At 37.7% G+C, this 22,621-nt stretch overlaps 1 protein-coding gene across 7 annotated transcripts in view; it reads left to right on the top strand.

Annotated features, from left to right (window-relative positions):
* MIA2 (MIA SH3 domain ER export factor 2) overlaps positions 1 to 21,331 on the top strand; it is a 115,703-nt gene extending 94,372 nt beyond the window's left edge. For 6 of the 7 annotated variants that reach the window (XM_023189662.1, XM_023189663.1, XM_023189669.1 and 3 more), the window contains 4 exons: positions 16,173 to 16,295; positions 18,405 to 18,463; positions 19,428 to 19,662; positions 20,776 to 21,101. In XM_023189662.1, coding sequence (XP_023045430.1) covers positions 16,173 to 16,295; positions 18,405 to 18,463; positions 19,428 to 19,662; positions 20,776 to 20,942 — 584 coding nt within the window. In that variant the 3' untranslated portion in view covers positions 20,943 to 21,101. Of the gene's footprint in view, positions 1 to 16,172; positions 16,296 to 18,404; positions 18,464 to 19,427; positions 19,663 to 20,775 lie in introns of all 7 variants that reach the window. The other variant, XM_023189666.1, reaches the window with a different exon arrangement.
* The last annotated feature ends 1,290 nt before the right edge of the window (positions 21,332 to 22,621 follow it).

Raw genomic sequence — 22,621 nt, 5'->3', positions numbered from 1 at the left:
ATATTTAGTATAGTTAGCTCTTTGTGTGGCATTGATCCCTTTACCATTATGTAATGCCCTTCTTTGTCTTTTTTGATCTTTGTTGGTTTGAAGTCTGTTTTACCAGAGACTAGGATTGCAACCCCTGCTTTTTTTTTGCTTTCCACTTGCTTGGTAAATCTTTCTCCATCCCTTTATTTGGAGCATATGCGTGTCTGTGCACATGAGATGGGTCTCCTGAATACAGTACACCCATGGGTCTTGACTCTTTATCCAATTTGCCAGTCTGTATCTTTTAATTAATTAAAGATTAATATTGTTATATGTGAATTTGATCCTGTGATGCTAGCTGGTTATTTTACCCATTAGTTGATTCAGTTTCTTCATCATGTCCATCGTCTTTACATTTTGGTGTGTTTTTGCAGTGGCTGGTACCGGTTTTTCCTTTCCATATTTATTGCTTCCTTCAGGAGCCCTTGTAAGACAGGCCTGGTGGTGCCAAAATCTCTCAGCATTTGCTTGTCTGTAAAGGATTTTATTTCTCCTTCACTTATGAAGCTTAGTTGGGCTGGATATGAAAATCTGGGTTGAAAATTCTTTTCTTTAAGAATGTTGAATATTGGTCCCCACTCTCTTCTGGCTTGTAGGGTTTCTGCAGAGAGATCCGCTGTTAGTCTGATGGACTTCCCTTTGTGGGTAACCCGACCTTTCTCTGGCTGCCCTTAACGTTTTTTCCTTCATTTCAATGTTGGTGAATCTGACGATTATGTATTCTGGGGTTGTTCTTCTCAAAGAGTGTCTTTGAGGTGTTCTCTGTATTTTCTGAATTTGAGTGTTGGCCTGTCTTGCTAGGTTGGGGAAGTCCTCCTGGATAATATCCTGAAGAGAGTTTTTCAACTTGGTTCCATTCTCCCTATCACTTTCAGGTACACCAATCAAACCTAGGTTTGGTCTTTTCACACAGTCCCATATTTCTTGGAGGCTTTGTTCATTCCATTTTATTCTTTTTTTCTAATCTTGTCTTCATGCTTTATTTTAGTAAGTTGGTGTTCGATCTCTGATATCCTTTCCTCTGATTGATCCATTTGGCTATATTGATACTTGTGTATGCTTCATGAAGTTCTTGTGGTGTGTTTTTCAGCTGCATCAGGTCATTTATGTTCTTCTCTAAATTGGTTATTCTACTTTGCAATTCCTCTAACCTTTTATCAATGTTCTTAGCTTCCTTGCATTGGGTTAGAATATGCTCCTTTAGCTTGGAGGAGTTTATTACTCACCTTCTGAAGCCTACTTCTGTCAGTTTGTCAGACTCATTGTCTGTCCAGTTTTGTTCCCTTGCTGGCGAGGAGTTGTGATCCTTTGGAGCACAAGAGGCATCCTGGTTTTTGGAATTTTTAGCCTTTTTTTGCCGGTTTTTCCTCATCTTCATGGATTTATTTACCATTTATCTTTGCTGTTGGTGACCTTCGGATGGAGTTTTTGCGTGATCAATCACAGCACAGTCCCTCACGCTTCCCTTGGCTAGGGGAGGAAATTCCCTGAACCCTCACACTTCCCGGGTGAAGCGATGCCAACCCTGCTTCTGCTTGCCTTCTGTGGGCTGCACACACTGTCTAACCAGTCCCAATGAGATGAACCAGGTACCTCAGTTGGAAATGCAGACATCATCCACCTTCTGCGTTGGTCTCACTGGGAGCTGCAGACCGGAGCTGTTCCTATTTGGCCATCTTGCCTGGGAATCAACAGTTTCTTTTGATCTATATTCAGGTTTACTGACTCTTTCCTTTGTCATTTCCATTCTGCTATTAAGCCTGTCTTATAAAAGTTTTACTTTAGATATATTTTTCAGGTCTAAAATTACCATTTGGTTCCTTTTTTATAATTTGATTTCTCTGCTGAGTTTTTAATCTTATTATTCTTTATAAGCATTTTTTTAAACCACTGAGTATATTAGTTTTATAATAACTGCTTTAAAGTCATTGTATGGTAATTCTAACATCAGGGTCATCTTGAGGTTAGCCTCTAGTGATAATATTTTCCCTTAAGGATGGGTCACATTCTCTTTCTTGATGAGTTTGTATTGGATACTAGACATTGTGTCAATTCTAGATGCTCTTCTGTTCCTCTAAGAGTGTATTGGTCTTACTGTAGAAGACCATTAACTTGGATGGGCTCAGACTGCAGCCTTTTCCCTTCTGTGGTGGGGAACAACTCAAATATTAGTTCAGTCCTTTTTGCTTTAGCTGAAAACTGCTTAAATTTGCCATACACATGTGTTGCTCAGGAATCAGCCATAGACTTGGGCAGAGATTGTACCCAGAATATTGGGCTATACCTTTCCGGCTTTCTCCTTTCTAGGATATCCCAAACCTGTTGTCTCGGGCTTGGGCTCTGTGCACTTGTTCTTCAGGCAAGAAAGTTTTATCAAGTTTTGACTGCTGTGTGCTGCAACTCACTGTGGTCTTCCATCAGGCTAAGACATAAAAATGGAACACTCACCCCATACCTAGTTGTTATTCCTTTCTTCTTCCAAGCTCTCTCTTCTTTTCTAAGTCCTCCTGCTTTTGTTCATGCCCAAGGGCTTCAGGCAGTTATTTTTTTGCATATCGTCTGGAATTTATAGTTATGTGTAGGAGAGTCAGTCTGAGTTTACCATACTAGAAATGGAACCTGGTCTCCGACTTTTCAATAATTTGTTAGCTTCTTAATTGATACCTTCATCGAAGAGATATGTGTCCATTCTATAGAGTATCTCCAAATCATGAACCTGATCCCTTTGGTTTGACAGAGGGCCAACCTGTGTCAACTGTAATCTCAATGTCATAGACAAGAGTAATTCTACAGACACAGTAAAGGAATTTTCTGTATTGTTCCAAAATTTATGATGAGTGAGAAGGGCTAAATGACTCCTGAGGCTCTAGCATGAATTAGAGTAATGCTGATAAATGTATTTCTCAGGTAGCTTCATTTCTACCTAAAGTTACAAAAATATTCTGTGTTTGCTCTTGGTACATTGGTACATGCTATTTAAATAGTCACTGAACAGGACATGTGTGGTGGCTCACGCCTGTGATCCCAGCACTTTGGGAGGCTGAGACAGGTGCATCACCTGAGGCCAGGAGTTTGAGACCAGCCTGGCTAACATGGCAAAACCCTGTTTCGGTGAAAAATACAAAAATTAGCTGGGATGGTGGCAGGCGCCTGTAATCTCAGGTCCTTGGGAAGCTGAGGCAGGAGAGTTGCTTGAACCTGGCCTGGCAACAGAGAGAGAGACTCTGTCTCAAAAATAAAAAAAAAAAAAAAAAAAAAAAAAAAAAAGTCACTGAACAGATTTCAGGGTTCTTTTCTTTTATGTTGTGTTTCAGTTAACAAAATGATAATGAATGAGGGGACTTTTTTTTTTTCTTTTTTTTGAGATGGAGTTTCACCTTTGTCGCCCAGGCTGAGGTGCAGTGGTGCTATCTCGGCTCACTGCAACCTCTGCCTCCCGGGTTCAAGCGATTCTCCTGCCTCAAGCCTCACGAGTACTGGGATTACAGGGCATGCGCCACCATGCTCGGCTAAGTTTTGTGTTTTTTGTAGAGACAGGATTTCACCATGTTGGCCAGGCTTGTCTCGAACTCCTGATCTCAGGTGATCCACCTGACTCAGCCTCCCAAAGTGCTGGGATTACAGGTGTGAGCCACCACCCCCAGCCTAGGCTTTTAAAATCTTATCATTGATATTACTTTTTTGTGTAACCTTGAGCAATAAATTTTACCTGTCATGGTTTTCTCTCTTTCAAAATAATGGTCTCCTGGCTGGGTGCAGTGGCTCATGCCTGTAATCCTAGCACTTTGGGAGGATGAGGCAGGAGGATTGCTTGAGGCCAGGAGTTCTAGAGTAAGCTGGCCAAAATAGTGAGATTCTGTCCCTACAAGAAAACAAACAGAATAGTGACTTCTGTAAAACAGAGATGGTGATGTTCTAAAGTAATCTGCCTCTCTTTTATGTACGGTTGACTTACTGGGACTCATGAAGAGTCCTTCTCACTAATAATTGTCTTTAAGATTTTTCTTCAATTTTAAAATATTTTAGTTTAAAATACTTATGTTAAAAAATAATGTGACAACTAAAATAGCTAAGTGTCTGAAGAATATGGATTCTGCATTTGAGATGATCTGTCATTAAGTCTGTTAGGCATAATTTATAAAATGTATATATTTTCTTAACATGTTACTGCTTGGAAGAAGTGTTTTAGATTTCCATTGACTTAGGGTGGAAGTCAGTCTTAGCATCTTAGCATGCTAAGATGAGTTAGCAGAAATGATTTTAAATAGTTCCATAATTACAAGGTATAATTTATCTTTGCACCGTTAAATACTTTGAAAAAGGAGAAAACTTTACTTAGCTTATGTAGTCAGAAAAAACTGCTCCAACTTATCTTTTTTCTCATGTGCTCCATTCCAGACATTCTTTTAAAAAATATTTTAATAATGTTAACTTTTATTTGAGATTCACAAGGTACATGTGCAGGTTTGTTACATGGGTGTATTGCATGATATTGAGGTTTGGGCTGTGTCTGAATTCGTCACCCAGAAAGTGAGCACAGTACTCACGGTTTTTGAGCCCTTGCCTCCCTCTCTCCCCTCGCTCTACTCTGGTAGTCCCCAGTGTCTCTTGTTGCCATCTTTATATCCATGTGTACCCAGTGTTTAGCTACCACTTATAAGTAAGAATGGGTTAGTTTTATGTTTCTGCATTAATTCACTTAGGATAATGGCCTCCAGCTGCATCCATGTTGTTGCAAAGGACATGATTCTATTCTTTCTTATGGCTGCGTAGTATTCTATGGTATATATGTACTGCATTTTCTTTATCCAGTCCGCTGTTGGTGGATATCTGGGTTCATTTCATGTCTTTGCTATTGTCAGTAGTGTTATGATAAACATATGAGTGCTTGTGCTTTTTTGCAGAATGACCTAGTTTCTTTTGGATATTACCCAGTAGTGGGATTGCTGGGTCAAATAGTAGTCCTGTTTTAAGTTCTTTGAGAAATCTTCAAACTGCTTTCCACAGTGGCCTAACTAATAATTTACATTCCCACCAACAGTGGATAAGCATTCCCTTTTCTCTGCAACCTTGCCAACATCTGTTATTTTGACTTTTTAATAGTAGCCATTCTCACTAGTGTGAGGTGGAATCTCACTGTGGTTTTGATCCATTCTTATTACTTAAAGGTTTTATTAGCAAGTATACACCTAGTTTCTTCAAGTAATGAACATTTTATTCTCATTATTTTCAGTAGCAGACTCAATCTTATAAACTAATAAGGATTTTAAAACGTTTAAGTTTTCTTTTAAAACTCTGTGGAATATAAATGGTTATTAAAGGTTAGTACACAAATTTGGCTACCTTATTAGGATAGAGCTAATTCTGCTGAAGCACAATATGTGTACAAAATTTTATACAGTGTTGAACAGTCTACAATGTATCTGTTCATCTGACATTCTTATATGTGCTTTTATTTAGTTTGCGTGTTTAGAACAAGACTGGCTTAGGTGAAAAGGCATTTGGACTGGAAATCAAGAAATTTGCTTTCTGGTTTTTACTCCTTTATCTTTCAGTGTGATTTAAAAAATTTATTAAAAAATTTTTTAGAGACAGGGTCTCACTTTGTCAGCCAGCTGTAGTGCTGTGGCATGATTATAGCTCACTGTAGCCTTGAACTCCTGGACTCAAGCAATCCTCCACTCTCAGCCTCCCAAGAAGCTGGGACTGTAGGCACATGCCACAATGCCTGGGTAATGTTTATTTTATTTTAAATTGTTTTTGGAGACAAGGTTCCTCTGTGTTACCCAGGCTGGTCTCAAACTCTTGTCCTCAAGCAGTCCTCCCTCCTCAGCCTCCTGAATAGCAGGGGATTATAGGCACGACCCTTTGTGCCTGGCTTTTAGTGTGATTTTTAAAACTTGTTTCATTTATTTGGACCTTGTATGTTATATAGTGACATAACTATATACAGTCTATAATAAACTCATTCAAATATAATAGTATAAGTAGGTGGAAAGTAAAAGGATAAAAAAGATACACCATGCAAACATTAATCGAAAGAAAATGAGGTCAAGAAGATATAGCAAATGTTAAATGTGTATATGCCATCAGCAGCTACAAAGTATGGGAAATAAAAAGTGATAGCACTGAAAGGAACAAAGACAAATCCAGTTATCATTGGAGACTTCAACATCCCTTTCTCAGCAATTAACGGAACAACTGAAGAGAAAATTCAGCAAGTATGTAGAAGAACTGAACAGTGTCCTCAACCAACAAGACCTAATTGACACTTACAGAGCAAGTTACCCAACAGCAGCAGAATACATATGCATTTCAAGTAGCAGTGAAACATTTTACAAGATAGATTGTATCCTGGGCCATAAAACAAACCTCAACACATTTAAAAGAAGTGAAATAATAGAGAATATGTTCTTTGATCACAATGGAATCAAACTATAAATAATGAACTATTGATATATGCAACAATTTGGATGTATCTCAATAGTTGAGTGAAGAAAACCAGTCTCAAAAGTTTACATACTGTATTATTCCATGTATATGACATTCTTTTTTTTGAGATGGAGTCTCACTCTGTCGCCCAGGCTGGAGTGCTGTGCTGTGATCTTGGCTCACTGCAACCTCTGCCTCCCGGGTTCAAACTGTTCTCCTGCCTCAGCCTCCTGAGTAGCTGGGACTTCAGGTACACGCCACCATGCCCGGCTAGGCTAATTTTTTTATTTTTAGTAGAGACAGGTTTCACCATGTTAGCCCGACTGGTCTTGAACTTCTGACCTCAAGTGATCCACCCACCTTGGCCTCCCAAACTGCTGGGATTACAGGCGTGAGCCACTGTGCCCGGCCATATATAACATTCTTGAAATGACAGTATAGAAATGGAAAACAGATTGGTGGATGCAAGAGTTTGAGATAGTAGTGGGGAGGGGAGTAGGTATGACTATAAAGGGGTGGCACGAGGGAGGTGTTTTTGGTGGTACAATAATTCTGTATCTTGAGAGTGGTAGTGATTACATAAATCTACACATGCAGTAAAATGTCAGAACTATACACATGAGTTGTACCAGTGTCAATTTTCTGGCTGTTACAATACACTATAATTATGAAAGATGTAAACATCGAGTAAAGGGTGTGCAGGACCTCTCTGTAGTATTTTTGCATCTTTCTGTGAATCTCTAAAAAAGTAAAAATCTTATTGTATATCATACACATACAGGAAAGTGCAAGTATTAAGCATATAATGTGATTTTTTCCCACAATTTGAGCACAGTGATGTAACTAGCACTCAGATAAAGGGATAGTTTTCAGTTTGGTTTTTCATAAGTTTAATTAGAAGTCTTATTCATAATTTTAGCAGAAAAAATGTTCTTGAATAATATAAGTAAGTTGGTAATATTCACATATCATATAGTAATCAGAATTAAAATTTTAACAGAAATATGTCCTGGGAATGACCAGTTCATTATAAATTCCTTATAAATACTAACCTGCAACAAAAATTTATCAATGTGACTTACCTTGCTCAGCACTTCAGTCGAAAGAAAAAACGCCAAAGTGTTTTCATATGTAGAATGAGAATATTATAGATCAAAGAGACCTGGTGAGAAAGTAGTTTAAATTGTTCACATAATTCTTTTGCCAGGGTTAACTGTAACAAAGGTGTTTCTCATAAAAACTTTCAAGTTGTTATGTGTTGGCTTGTTTTGTTTTCACTTTTGGAAATGAAAGTGAGGTATCATAATTTATTAAGTAGATAATGTCACTATCCTGTAGATCAGCAGTCCCTAACCTTTTTGGCACCAGGGACTGGTTTCATGGAATCCAGTTTTTCCACGGAGGTTGCGGGGAGGGGGATGGTTTCGGGATGAAACTGTTCACTTCAGATCATCAGGAATTAGTTAGATTCTCATAAGGAATGCACAGGCTAGATCCCTCACATGCGTAGTTCACAGTAGGGTTTGTGCTCCTATGACAATAGAATGCCTCAGCTGAGGAGTTGGAGGTCAGGTAGTAATGCTTGTTTGCCCTACTCACCTCCTGCTGCGCAAACAGTTCCTAACAGCCCACGGAAAAGCACCGGCCCACAGCCCAGGGGTTAGGGACCCCCACTGTAGATGACGACATACATACATACATACATACATACATACATACATTTATTTATTTCCCTGTCTTATGGTGCTGATTAATGACTACTTGTAACTGTAGCTCAGGTTGGGATATATAGTTTGAAAATTGTTGGCATATATTTAGATAGAAAGATACAGTGGGTTAGTAGCTTTCCCAAGGAGAAGGAGTTAAAATGTTAACTCTGTATTTTTAGTTCTAAATATATTTTCAGAATCTATGTGCTATAGTTTGTTTCATTTTTACAAGAATTTCTACTGAACATCTTATTCAAGATGTTGGGACAAAAAAAGAATCAATTATTAAAAATGTGTAGTTATGTATTTCAATGATGAGTTAATATAATGAATGTAATACTGAAACAGATCTTTTTCTACAACAGCTCTGTCCAATAGAACTTTCTGCAATAATAGAAATGTTTTATATCTATACTGTCCGGTACAGTAACCACTAGGCACATGTGGCTAGTAAATTCTTAAAATGTATCTAGTACAACTTGAGAAACAGAATTTTACATATTATTGAATTTTAATTGTCAGTTAAAATTTATTTTCTTTTCTTTATTATTTTGTTTTGTTTTGAGACAGAATCTCACTCTCATCCAGGCTGGAGTGCAGTGGCATGAACATAGCTTACTGTAGCCTTGACCTCCTGGACTCAAGTGACCCTTCTGCTTTAGCCTCCCAAGTAGCTGGGACTATAGGCATGCACCACTAATGCCTAATTTTTAAATTTTCTGTAGAGACGGGGCCTCGCTATGTTGCCCAGGCAGTTTCAAAATCTTTGGCTCAAGCAGTCTTCCCACCTTGGCCTCCCAGAGTGCTGGGATTACAAGCATGAGCCACCATGCCCTCCTCCATACCTTTTTGAGCTTTATTATTACTAGTTTTCATTGTTTAAAAGAACAAGGAGTGTGTATGTGGTTTCTCCTTATTTTTGTCGGTGCTTATCCTTTACTGATTTGGATAATATATTTTATGTAAGCATAGCAAAGAGACTAAGCAACTATACCTTGGTGGTGTAATCATGAGTTAAGTGTGGTCTCTACCTTGGCATGTTTAAAAACTATTTTTCTTAAAGAGCTGAGCAAATAAGAGACATACAGTGTACAGCTAAATTGATGAGAACAGTTTTGACTTTTTCCTTGGGAAACAAGTGTGCGAAGCAGATCAAAATGTCTTGGATAGCTTTGAATGCACAGGCATAGATTTTTACTTCACTGGCTCTGATTCATAGACATTTATGCTGACCATTGCCCTACATTCTGAATAGTTTCGGACAAGACTCATTTCAGACAAGACTCATTAGAATTATAGTTTGTCTTAATTAAGGCTCATTTTGATCTTCTTGATGAAAACTTGTGGTCTTCACAAACTTAATAAGGTGTTCTAAAGTCTTGGTATATATGCTTTTATGCTCTCAAAGGATGATATTTACTTAAAGTTGTTCCCAAATTTTAGGCTACCACTTTTTTGGGAATATGTATATCTTAATCACTTATGTCTTATAATGATCCTTTATACATTCTCATGATTATTCGGTTGATAAATTGCCACTGTATATGTTTTTATAAACATTAAAAATCTGTGTTTAATTTGTCAGTCTTCCTGGAGAGACTGGGTTGAGGAGAGATTAAGATCTAGGGACAAATGTAGACAACTTTTTGAAAAATTTGACTTTGAATGAAAAAGAGATGGTAGCTGGAGGGAGAGGTGTTTTGGTTTTTAAAGATGGATAATATTGGCTGGACATGGTGGCTTACGCTTGTAATCCCAGCACTTTGGGAGGCTGAGGCAGGTGGATCACCTGAGGTCAGAAGTTCAAGACCAGCCTGGCCAACATGGTGAAACTCCGTCTCTACTAAAAATACAGAGATTAGCCGGGTGTGGTGGCATGCGCCTATAGTTCCAGCTGCTTGGAAGGCTGAGGCAGGAGAATTGCTTGAACCTGGGAGGCAGAGGTTGCAGTGAGCCGAGACCACACCATTGCACTCCAGCCTGGGCAACGGGGTGAGACTCTCTCTCAAAAAAAAAAAAAATATGAAAGATGAATAATATAACATATTTATTTGCTGATGGGAATAATTCAGGCTAGAAGGAGAAATTAATGATGGTTGGGAGAGGGTCTGGTTATAAAAGTGAAACCGTGGAATATTAAGCACAAAAGATGCTATCCAGAGTGTAATTGCAGAAATTGTGGTAGCTGGGTCACTTTATCCATTCTAAAAAGAAGGAAGGCAGAGCAAGTGAGCACAGATGTAGCGATTGGGTGGAGGGTGAGTGGAGGTGTCCAATTGTTTCAATTTTCTTGATGTGGCAAGATCATCAGTTGAAGCAGGTGGTAGAGGAGAGGCTTGTGAGATTTGAAGAGAAAAAGGTATGGATAGCTATTTAGGAGAGTGGAAAAATTTGATCATTAGTAAAGTGTAGTATGATTATAGGGCATTGTTGAGCATCGGTTTGAAATTTATGGTCATAAATTTGACAAGCAGTCCATACTATATTTTTAATATAGTTTATAATCATAACAACAAGCTTAATTTATCAGATATTTATAAAGCTGTATATAAAATGTATTTGTGTCAGACTAAATGCCTTTTAATCATTCTAACACTCTTAAGAGTGTTATTCTGTTATTCCCATTTTACAGATGAAGAAACACAAGCACAGAAAGGTTGGGTAACTTGGTGAACATCACAAATTGAGATATTACAGCACAATCCTGGATATCACCCTTGAGAATTTACATATTAATATTTGCTTCAGATATATATGTATTTGTGTGTGTAAATGTGTAAATAAAACATGAAAAAGCACACTATATAAATTAATTGAACACTATTGCATTTCCTTTCCTGGGCATATTACCTTCCTTTCCTAGAAGCAGCTATTCATGAGTTTAGTGTGTGTCAACTTTCAGTTCTAATAATGATTTTTTAAAAATTAAAGTTCTCAAAGACAAAAACCACATGATTATCTCAATAGATGCAGAAAAGGCCTTTGACAAAATTCAACAGCCCTTCATGCTAAAAACTCTCAATAAATTCGGTATTGATGGAACATATCTCAAAATAATAAGAGCTATTTATGACAAACCCACAGCCACTATCATACTGAATGGGCAAAAACTGGAAGCGTTCCCTTTGAAAACTGGCACAAGACAGGGATGCCCTCTCTCACCACTCCTATTCAACATAGTGTTGGAAGTTCTGGCTAGGGCAATCAGGCAAGAGAAAGAAATAAAGGGTATTCAATTAGGAAAAGAGGAAGTCAAATTGTCCCTGTTTGCAGATGACATGATTGTATATTTAGAAAACCCTATCATCTCAGCCCAAAATCTCCTTAAGCTGATAAGCAACTTCAGCAAAGTCTCAGGATACAAAAATCATGTGCAAAAATCACAAGCATTCTTATACACCAGTAACAGACAGACAGCCAAGTCATGAATGAACTCCCATTCACAATAGCTTCAAAGAGAATAAAATACCTAGGTATCCAACTTACAAAGGATGTAAAGGACCTCTCCAACGAGAGCTACAAACCACTGCTCAGTGAAATAAAAGAGGACACAAACAAATGAAGAACGTACCATGCTCGTGGATAGGAAGAATCAATATTGTGAAAATGGCCGTACTGCCCAAGGTAATTTATAGATTCAATGCCATCCCCATTAAACTACCAATGACTTTCTTCACAGAATTGGAAAAAACTGCTTTAAAGTTCATATGGAACCAAAAAAGACCCCACATTGCCAAGACAATCCTAAGCCAAAAGAACAAAGCTGGAGGCGTCATGCTTCCTGACTTCAAACTATACTACAAGGCTACAGTAACCAAAACAGCATGGTACTGGTACCAAAACAGAGATGTAGACCAATGGAACAGAACAGAGCCCTCAGAAATAACACCACACATCTACAACCATCTGATCTTTGACAAACCTGACAAAAACAAGAAATGGGGAAAGGATTCCCTATTTAATAAATGGTGCTGGGAAAATTGGCTAGCCATAAGTAGATAGCTGAAACTGGATCCTTTCCTTACTCCTGATACAAAAATTAATTCAAGATGGATTAGAGACTTAAATGTTAGACCTAAAACTATAAAAACCCTAGAAGAAAACCTAGGTAATACCATTCAGGACATAGGCATGGGCAAGGACTTCATGTCTAAAACACCAAAAGCAATGGCACCAAAAGCCAAAATTGACAAATGGGATCTAATTAAACTAAAGAGCTTCTGTACAGCAAAAGAAACTACCATCAGAGTGAACAGGCAACCTACAGAATGGGAAAAAATTTTTGCAATCTACTCATCTGACAAAGGGCTAATATCCAGAACCTATAAAGAACTCAATCAGATTTACAAGAAAAAAACAAACAGCCCCATCAAAAAGTGGGCAAAGGATATGAACAGACACTTCTCAAAAGAAAACATTCATACAGCCAACAGACACATGAAAAAATGCTCATCGTCACTTGCCATCAGAGAAATGCAAATCAAAACCACAATGAGATACCATCTCACACCAGTTAGAAAGGCAATCATTAAAAAATCAGGAAACAACAGGTACTGGAGAGGATGTGGAGAAATGGGAACACTTTTACACTGTTGGTGGGACTGTAAACTAGTTCAACCATTGTGGAAAACAGTATGGCGATTCCTCAAGGATCTAGAACTAGAAATATGCATTTGACCCAGCCATCCCATTACTGAGGATATACCCAAGGGATTATAAGTCATGCTGCTATAAAGACACATGCACACGTATGTTTATTGCAGCACTATTCACAATAGCAAAGACTTGGAATCAACCCAAATGTCCATCAGTGACAGACTGGATTAAGAAAATGTGGCACATATACACCATGGAATACTATGCAGCCATACAAAAGGATGAGTTCGTGTCCTTTGTAGGGACATGGATGCAGCTGGAAACCATCATTCTCAGCAAACTATCACAAGAACAGAAAACCAAATACCGCATGTTCTCACGTATAGGTGGGAATTGAACAGTGAGATCACTTGGACACGGGAAGGGGAACATCACACTCCAGCTCCTATTGTGGAACGGGGGGAGTGAGGAGGGATAGCATTAGGAGATATACCTAATGTAAATGATGAGTTAATGGGTGCAGCACACCAACATGGCACACGTATATATATGTAACAAACCTGCATGTTGTGCACATGTACCCTAGAACTTAAAGTATAATAATAATAATTAAAAAAAATTAAAGTTCTGTTTTATCAACTTTCCTTATCAGCCTTACATACTTGAATTCTTTCCTTGTTAATATATAGAGAGTTTAAACCTTAATTGTGGTATGGTATTTCAGTGTATAAGAAACCACAATATATTTATCCAGTTCCTGTTGGTGACCGTTTAGAGTGTCTCCAATATTTCACCATTACTAACAATGCTGCAGCTAACAACCTTTTTGTACATATGTTCTTTCAAGATTAGTCCAGGAAATGGAATTACTAGGTAATAGGATATGCACACTTTTGGTTTTATTTTTAATTTTTTTTGTCAGGGGTAGGGTGTTGCTTTGTCGCCCAGGCTGGGCGCCCAGACTGGGGTGCAGTGGCGTGATCTTGGCTCACTGCAATCTCCGCCTCCTGGGTTCAACTGATTCTTGTGTCTCAGCCTCCCGAGTAGCTGGGATCACAGGCCTGTGCCATCACACCTGGCTCATTTTTTTGTGTTTTTAGTAGAGATGGGATTTTACCATGTTGGCCAGGCCAGTCTCAAACTCTTGGCCTCAAGCAGTCCACCTGCCTTGGCCTCCCAAAGTGTTGGGATTACAGGCATGAGCCACCACGCCTGGCCTGTTTTTGGTTTTAGTAGATATCTCTCCATCGTCCTCAACAGAAGCCGTGAATGAACTATATGAGAGTAGCTTATTTCTGCGGTATAATCCTTAGTTTGCAAAACTGCTTCAGAATGCCCTGTACACTTATTCCCACTCCTTATTCATTTTTTTCTTATAATTTTTTAACTTCCATTCTTTCTTTCTAATCATGTCTTCTATTACTTTTTTTTTTTGAGACGGAGTCTCACTCTGTCCACCAGGCTGGAGTGCAGTGGCGCGATCTCGGCTCACTGCAAGCTCCGCCTCCTGGGTTCACGCCATTCTCCTGCCTCAGCCTCCCTAGTAGCTGGGACTACAGGCGCCGGCCACCGCGCCCAGCTAATTTTTTGTATTTTTAGTAGAGACGGGGTTTCACCGTGGTCTCGATCTCCTGACCTTGTGATCCGCCCGCCTCGGCCTCCCAAAGTGCTGGGATTACAGGCGTGAGCCACCGCGCCCGGCCCATGTCTTCTATTATAAGGGTAGAATACTATTATAGAAAACAGAAGTTTGAAAGCAAAAAAGAAAGGGACCTTTCACGTCCTTCTTTTCTGTAGTTCAGTTCAGTCTTTAACTGGTCATATGCTTTCCACATAGCTGTATCTTATTACATGTATATGTGTGTGTATATGTGTGTGTGTATATGTGCATATGAGGGTGTGTGTATATGTGTGTGTATGTATATGTGCATTTGACCAGAATACCCTTGATTACTTGTTCATCATTACTTTTCTTTCAAGGCAAGCTTTATTGCCTCTGACTCCATTTCTGATTCCTGCAATCAGAAATAGATGGGCTGCCTCTTATCTTATGGATATTTCCTTTTATTAAGACATTAATCACATTGTATTTATGTGTTTCTATCAGAATTAGACTGTAAGGGCAGGAGGTATATCAAGACCAACATTGTATTGTTTGTGCCTGACACATACTAGGCCTTGGTAAGATTTAAGGAATGAATTGCTTTTGCCAGTGGAGGGCAACATAGCCATGTAGTTTATAAAGTAGCACATTTGTAACAAAATTTTTTATTTCTGAGATTGTTGATGAGTGGGGATACAATTTAGAAGCAAAATAATGATGTAGTATATTGAGACCTAGTTAAAAAAGAGTTGGTGTTCAGGTTTCCTTATTTCATCCCCTCACCCAACTCCACCATTTAATTAATCCTATGTTTGAAGTAGAAAGGGAAAACTGAGTTTAGATCTCAGTGGTTGGTACTGACCTTTTCTTTCATTAGGCTAACTCAAACCCGTTGAAACAGCTCCTCGCTAGGATTTTGAAAGGGAGTGTAAATGAGCCTTCAAACTATCTGGATCTTTCTCTCTTCAGTCACATTTCCCGACCATTGGGAGCTCATTAAATATAATCACTTTGTTGACTCTGGTTGATGCCAGGTGGTTTCTTTGGTTTTGTGTAGGAGAGATGATGTGTCGGTAAGGTCCTCTGTAGTAGTAGAGATAGGGTTTCACCCTGTTGGCCAGGCTGGTCTTGAACTCCTGACCTCAAGTGATCCACCCACTTCGGCCTCCCAAAGTGCTGGGACTACAGGTGTGAGCCACCATACCCATCTCTTTCCATTTGGTTTGGAATAGATACTAAATTCCAAAATGTCAGTATTACTAAAAGTTTGACAGTGATGACCTCTGAATGATACTCTTTCTGCTTTGATGACGAATTATCACCTGTTCTGGTAAATTTCTTGCTGCGCTTATGTTTTTTCTCTTTACTTTTTCCCTGTGTTAGTAGCTGTTTCCTGGGTCTTTTTTGATATATGGATGTATTTACTTCCATCCATTCTTAAAATTGAAAGTTAAATGAATTTACATATATTATATATAGTTTATATAAACTATATGTATATAAATATATATTTATATAGCTTTATATATAGTTTATATATATAAACTAAATTCTGTTTTCACATGTTCTACTTTACACATAGTAACTGAAACTTTCAAAATTCAAAGTAGCAGATTATGCTTGTGTTTACTATAAAAGTTATTGCCTATAGTAAAATATGCAATTCTTCTGAAATTGTCTACTATTGTCAACCAAGAAGATGAGTTTAAGTTTTAGAATGCAGGTCAAAAGTCTTAAGTTCAATACATTAAACTTAAGTAAACTTGATTTATATTAAGACTTTTAAAAAACTTATTTTCTAGGACAATCATATCCTGATTCAGCCCTTCCTCCACAAAGGCAAGACAGATTTTGTTCTAATTCTGGTAGACTGTCTGGACCAGCAGAACTCAGAAGTTTTAATATGCCTTCTTTGGATAAAATGGGTAAGAAGTACTTTGTGCTTTTCTTCTTTAAAAATGTTGGTGGCACACTAAAGAACTGGAAGTTAGAATAAACACCAATATAATTGCTATCTCTAGTAGTTCCTAAGGCCAAAATCTCTTTCCTGAAAATGTCCTGGTTTTATGTTTCTTGTTATATTGTACACAGACATGGCATCCAAATATATGTTGGTGGGTTGGTTTGAGCACCATGGAAATAGGTTTACTCCATATACCTATGATGATAAATTTTTCTCTGCTCTATGACTAATTTTCTAATTTTTCTAGTCCACTTACATGTGTCCTGTTTAGTAATCAGGGAAATAAGCCAGGCAACTGTGAATGGATACATAAAAACCCACCAGACAATTTAGATGCATGCTCTGTTGATATTGTGATCAGTTATATTATTTAAACATTTCAAACTTATATATAACTAACATATACTGAGCAATCTATTTGTCCGGCTCTCTTTTACTTAGACTACCTCATAGCAACCCATTAAAGTTGGGAAATAGATGTATGTAGTATATCAACCAGAAGTATACAACATTAAGAAAATAAATTTTTTTTTTTTAAGTCAAGATTTAAATGTATTGGTAAAAGGTTTCCTCAGGAAAGGAAATATATTTATACTTTATTAGATATATATGTGTGTATATATTAACATATATATAATATATATAATTTAAAAAATAATATTGATTTTCTGAAATAGTAAACTATATAGTATAGCTGGGACTACAGGTGTGCACCACCACATATGGCTAATTTTTTGTAGAGATGAGGTTTTAACATGTTGAGGCTGGTCTTGAACTCCTGGGCTCAAGCAATTCACCTGCCTTGGCCTCCCAAAGTGCTGGGATTATAAGTGTGAGACACCTTGCTCAGCCTAGAAAATCAGTATTTTATTTTATGTTTTTTATTATTATTTTTGAGACAGAGTCTCTGTTGCCCAGGCTGGAATGCATTAGTGCCATCTTGGCTCCACTGCAACCTCCGCCTCCTGGGTTCAAGCAATTCTCATGCATCAGCCTCCCAAGTAGCTGGGACTACAGACACCCATCACCACGCCCAGCTGATTTTTTGTATTTTTAGTAGAGATGGGGTTTCACCATGTTGGCCAGGCTGGTCTCAAACTCCTGACCTCAAGTAATCCACCCTCTTTGGCCTTCCAAAATGCTGGGATTATAGGTATGAGCCACTGTGTCTGGCCAAAAATCAGATTGTAAAAGTAACAAGCAAAGAAAGCTTTAAGGACCAAGGTCCTTACCGAATTATAATGAATTCTTTCTGTTTGGCTTTATAAATTGTTTTCCCCCCATTAAATCAGGTTTAATGGAATGAAAGTAATGGGTGATTAAACATCAATTTCTACACTATTTAAAAATTTTCACATTTGCCCATTTTTTAATACTAGTTGACCAGTACCTAATATGGCATAATAATATTTAAGTGCTACCGTTTGTAGTTGAATGTTGTCAAGCACAAGTGAAAAATGACTAGTAAGACAAGGACATTTATAGCTGGCTGAAGTCATGGACTTTGGAGTCTAGTTAATTGGGGAAGGAAGTGAGGGAGTAAACTCAGTGGTCAGAAGCATCAGTGACTTCTAAGGACAGATGTAGTGAGAATAAATGAGAAAGCTACAAGAGGATAGGTAGTTATGGTCAGAGAGGATTGCATTTCTTGATGATAACAAAGTTCAGGAACATTTATTTAGGAACAGTAGCTGAATTCCAGTGGCTAGTCTCTCTTACTTAATGGAGGAATAAGGACAGAAGGAAGAAGGGGAGGAAGGAGAAGAGGATAGGAGGGAAAAATAAAAGGGGGGGTGGAAAAGAAGGAAGGAGGGAGATGCTTTCTCCCAGATGTCTTCTTAGTTAGGAACGAGCCAGAGAAATCACTGCCACATGCCATCATAGAACTCTGAGTCTGCCAGAATTTCTAGGGACCTCAATCTGTTCTTGTGGCTGCAATATAGGATATTGGTGTCCAACTGGTTTATGTGCCAACAAGGGGAGTGGGAAAATACCAATTTTGTGATCTGGAAATACTCTAGGAATAAAGTGGTAAATCATGTACTTTTCATGGTTTAACTTTTATGTCTAGATGGGTCAATGCCTTCAGAAATGGAATCCAGTAGAAATGATACCAAAGATGATCTTGGTGTAAGTATTGAAAGAGTGAAATTGTATCCATGTATTCAGCAGCCTTCTTTTTTTTTTTTGAAATAGAGTTTCACTCTTGTTGCTCAGGCTAGAGTGCAGTGACACTATCTCGGCTCACTGTAACCCGGGTTCAAGCAATTCTTCTGCCTCAGCCTCCTGAGTAGCTGGGACTACAGGCACGTGCGACCACACCCAGCTAATTTTTGTGTATTTAGTAGAGACAGAGTGTCACCAGGCTGGTCTTGAACTCCTGACCTCAGATGATCCACACGCCTTGGCCTTCCAAAGTGCTGGGATTACAGGTGTGAGCTCCTGTGCCCGGCCCTGAGCCACCGCGCCTGGCCTGAGCCTTCTAATCTCATGGTTTATTAGAATAGAAATACAGCTAATAATCTGGGTTTTGATATGAGGCTGATTTTGTCTTTTTGATTAATATACTTTCTACTTAGCATTAAAGCTGTTTCTTTTGTAGATGGTAACCTGTGGTGATAAAATACAATTTTCAGACTAGGAGTTTGAGTTAGTTTAGTAGTTAAAGAAGATTTCAGTTCCCCTCGCCCTTGGATTTTTATTTGAATATTTTAAAATATATTTTTGTTTATTAAGATACTGTTTTTTTGGAAAATATAAACATAGACATCTTGCTTTTTCTTTTTTTCCAGTATATATTTGATAAAATAATATATATTTTTGTGCTCTTGGGTTATATTTCTGTTTTATCTTTAGACAGACTATTACTTTGTTGGATAAAGCTGTTTTCTGTTGACTTTATAAAATATTTGTGATAACTAAAATGTGATAGCTAATAGATTAATGTGGAAAGCTATTTGAATCTTTCTCTAGAGCTTTCTAAGACTATCATGGAATGCTTTCTGTCTAGATGGTTTCTTTTAAGCCTGAGATTTTAAGGAAAATGATTGCAAATTTGCTGTTTTAGTGACTGCTATATGTCAATTTGTTGTAGAATTTAAATGTGCCTGATTCATCTCTCCCCGCTGAAAATGAAGCAACTGGCCCTGGCTTTGTTCCTCCACCTCTTGCTCCAATCAGAGGTCCATTGTTTCCAGTGGATACAAGGGGCCCATTCTTGAGAAGAGGACCTCCTTTCCCTGCACCTCCTCCAGGAGCCATGTTTGGAACTTCTCGAGATTATTTTCCACCAAGGGATTTCCCAGGTCCACCACATGCTCCATTTGCAAGTATGCTTTTTAAAACTGTTTTTTAAAGCTCAATATGTGTTTTATTAATCGGAGATTTAATTTTACTATCTGTTAATGTAGTAACACAGCGGAGGAAAAATTTTTCTAGCATTCTGTGAGTGTACCATTACTTTTCCGAATTGGGAAGGCAGCCAGCCATAAGTGGACTATAATGAGGTTTCACCTTGATTCATCTTAATAATATGGAATTATTTCTGTATTTTGGTAGTCAAGAAAATAATTGACTTTTTGCAGGTCTTATGATAAAACTAAAATTATCTGTACCTTATCTGGTAGCAACTAGTCATTTTGGCAGTTAGTGAAAATAATTAAAACTTATATTCTAGCATTACAATTACTGGCTATTTTTTAGTCCTTTTCATAAGTAGTTCTGATGTAGTCCTACTTATTTAAAATTTAAAATGTATTTAATATGTTTGACCTAATTTTTGGATTTATTGAATTCTTTTAAAGCTTCACATAAGAAACAGGGAAGAATACATTGCTTTTATATTCATACTTTACTGTTTTGAACTATAAGGTTCTGCAGAATAAATAAGTGGTTACCAAATACTAGGCTTTTCCTATGAATGTCTCATATAATCATTCCTTTCCTTATTTCTCCTCTCTTTTTAAAGTTAAAGGTGAATTAAAATGAATTTTGTTTGGGGGAATTTTAAGGTGGCCTTTGATATTACTGGAAATGTTTCAGTATAATATCAAATCAGAGTCGGGAATCACTGATACGAATTTTAAGTTTGGTGAAAATATTACATGAAAATGTTTTTTGAGAAGGACTTTGATAATGAAAGATAAAAATGTTATTTTTACAGTAAGTTTTATATATTTTGAAATAATTCCTCTTTTTTTAAAAACAGGTGTTAAGATAGGACAAAAATTACATACAAAATTAATGATATTTCCTTTAATCTTCTGTATTGGCAGAGGTACATTTTTCTCAATGTAAAAAGTAATTTGTTAGGTGAAGTAATTATCTGGTGTCAATTTTCAAAGAAAAGAATAGGTAATGGAAGTTATAAACTTAATGATTTATTAGGGCACAGTACGGGTTATTAAAGTTAAAAAATGTCTTTTACCAATCTCTTTGAACAGTGAGAAATGTCTATCCACCGAGGGGTTTTCCTCCTTACCTTCCCCCAAGACCTGGATTTTTTCCCCCACCCCCACATTCTGAAGGTAGAAGTGAGTTCCCTTCAGGGTTGATTCCGCCTTCAAATGAGCCTGCTACTGAACATCCAGAACCACAGCAAGAAACCTGACAATATTTTTGCTCTCTTCAAAAGTAATTTTGACTGATCTCATTTCCAGTTTAAGTAACTGCTGTTACTTAAGTGATTACACTTTTGCTCAAATTGAAGCTTAATGGAATTGCAGTTCTCAGGATAGTATTTTGTAAATAAAGATGATTTAAATATGAATCTTATGAGTAAATTATTTCCATTTTATTTTATTCTAGATGGTATAACTATTTTAATTTGATTAATCCACTATTATATAAACAATAGTGGGAGTTTTATATATGTAATCTTGCAGGTGGGGAGGCTTTAAATTCTAAAGGCTATGTCTTTATGCCAAGAACTGTATTTACTGTGGTTGTAGACAAATGTGAAAGTAACTTTATGCTTAAATAAATTTTAGTTGATTTAAAGATTTGTTTGGCATTGATAATAATAAAATCAGCTAGTTTTTCTATAAGTTTGACTCTATTAATTAACTTTTTTCCTTTTACCAATAACTTTGAGGTACAAAACTCAAACTTATATGGGTCTTTCGTGTTCAGTTATGTTATGACAAATGTGCCCTCTTTCTTGTAAATAGACATGAGTGGCCCAAAGCAACAAATTAATACACTCTTAAAAGTCAAACTGGATTATATATATATATATATATATTTTTTTTTTTTTTGAGACGGAGTCTCGCTCTGTCGCCCAGGCTGGAGTGCAGTGGCCGGATCTCAGCTCACTGCAAGCTCCGCCTCCCGGGTTCCCACCATTCTCCTGCCTCAGCCTCCCGAGTAGCTGGGACTACAGGCGCCCGCCACCTCGCCCGGCTAGTTTTTTGTATTGTTAGTAGAGACGGGGTTTCACCATGTTAGCCAGGATGGTCTCCATCTCCTGACCTCGTGATCCACCCATCTCGGCCTCCCAAAGTGCTGGGATTACAGGCTTGAGCCACCGCACCCGGCCTTGGATTATATTTTAAAGAAAACCAGGATATTATCTAATGGTCAGTTGTAGACTTTTGATCTTCTTATTCACTGAATTTCTTGCACAGTTTCTTTATTGCTTTCCCTGTCCCCCCACCCCGCTCTTCTTTTGTAAGGTATTTACTGTTTTCTGTGGGGAATATTGAGATTTACTACAGGATAACTGTAGTGAGTGATGTGTCATCATTTTGCACTTTGGACTCAATATCTGTAGTGTTTCCCTGAATCAGGTTTGTAGGTCGTGTTAGGCTTCTTGCACATTAATGTGATTATGGAGGAAAGGCAGTGAAGCATATCTAATAAACATCACAATACTTATGTTGACCAGTTGGTTGTTTTAGTATTAGACTTTTTTTTCAGTGCCGAAAAATAGAAGATTAAATATTCTTGAATAAAAGCAGTGATACATTTGTAATTGGAACACTTCCCGCCAGCATTTCCCCAGGTGTTCTTTGGAACACTGATCTTGTGAAGTATTTTTGCTCCCTTTCTATTCTAACCCTCACCTCAAAAAAAAAAAAAAAAAAAAAAAGGCTAAAAAGAAATACTGGAAGGGAAATGAACGCTTGATTAAAATACTAAGTAAAATGAGGACTGTGGAAATGTCATTACATTTCGTGCTTACCATGGTCTGAATGTGTTCCCCAAAATTCTTACGTTGAAATACTAACCCCCAAGGTGATGTGTTAGAAAGTAGCCTTTTGGGAGGTGATTAAGTCATGGGGGTGGAAC

This window comes from Piliocolobus tephrosceles, chromosome 6 (assembly GCF_002776525.5).
Source record: "Piliocolobus tephrosceles isolate RC106 chromosome 6, ASM277652v3, whole genome shotgun sequence".
In the NCBI taxonomy this organism is placed as follows: Eukaryota; Metazoa; Chordata; class Mammalia; order Primates; family Cercopithecidae; genus Piliocolobus; species Piliocolobus tephrosceles.
This window is presented reverse-complemented; position numbering and strand designations above follow the sequence as displayed.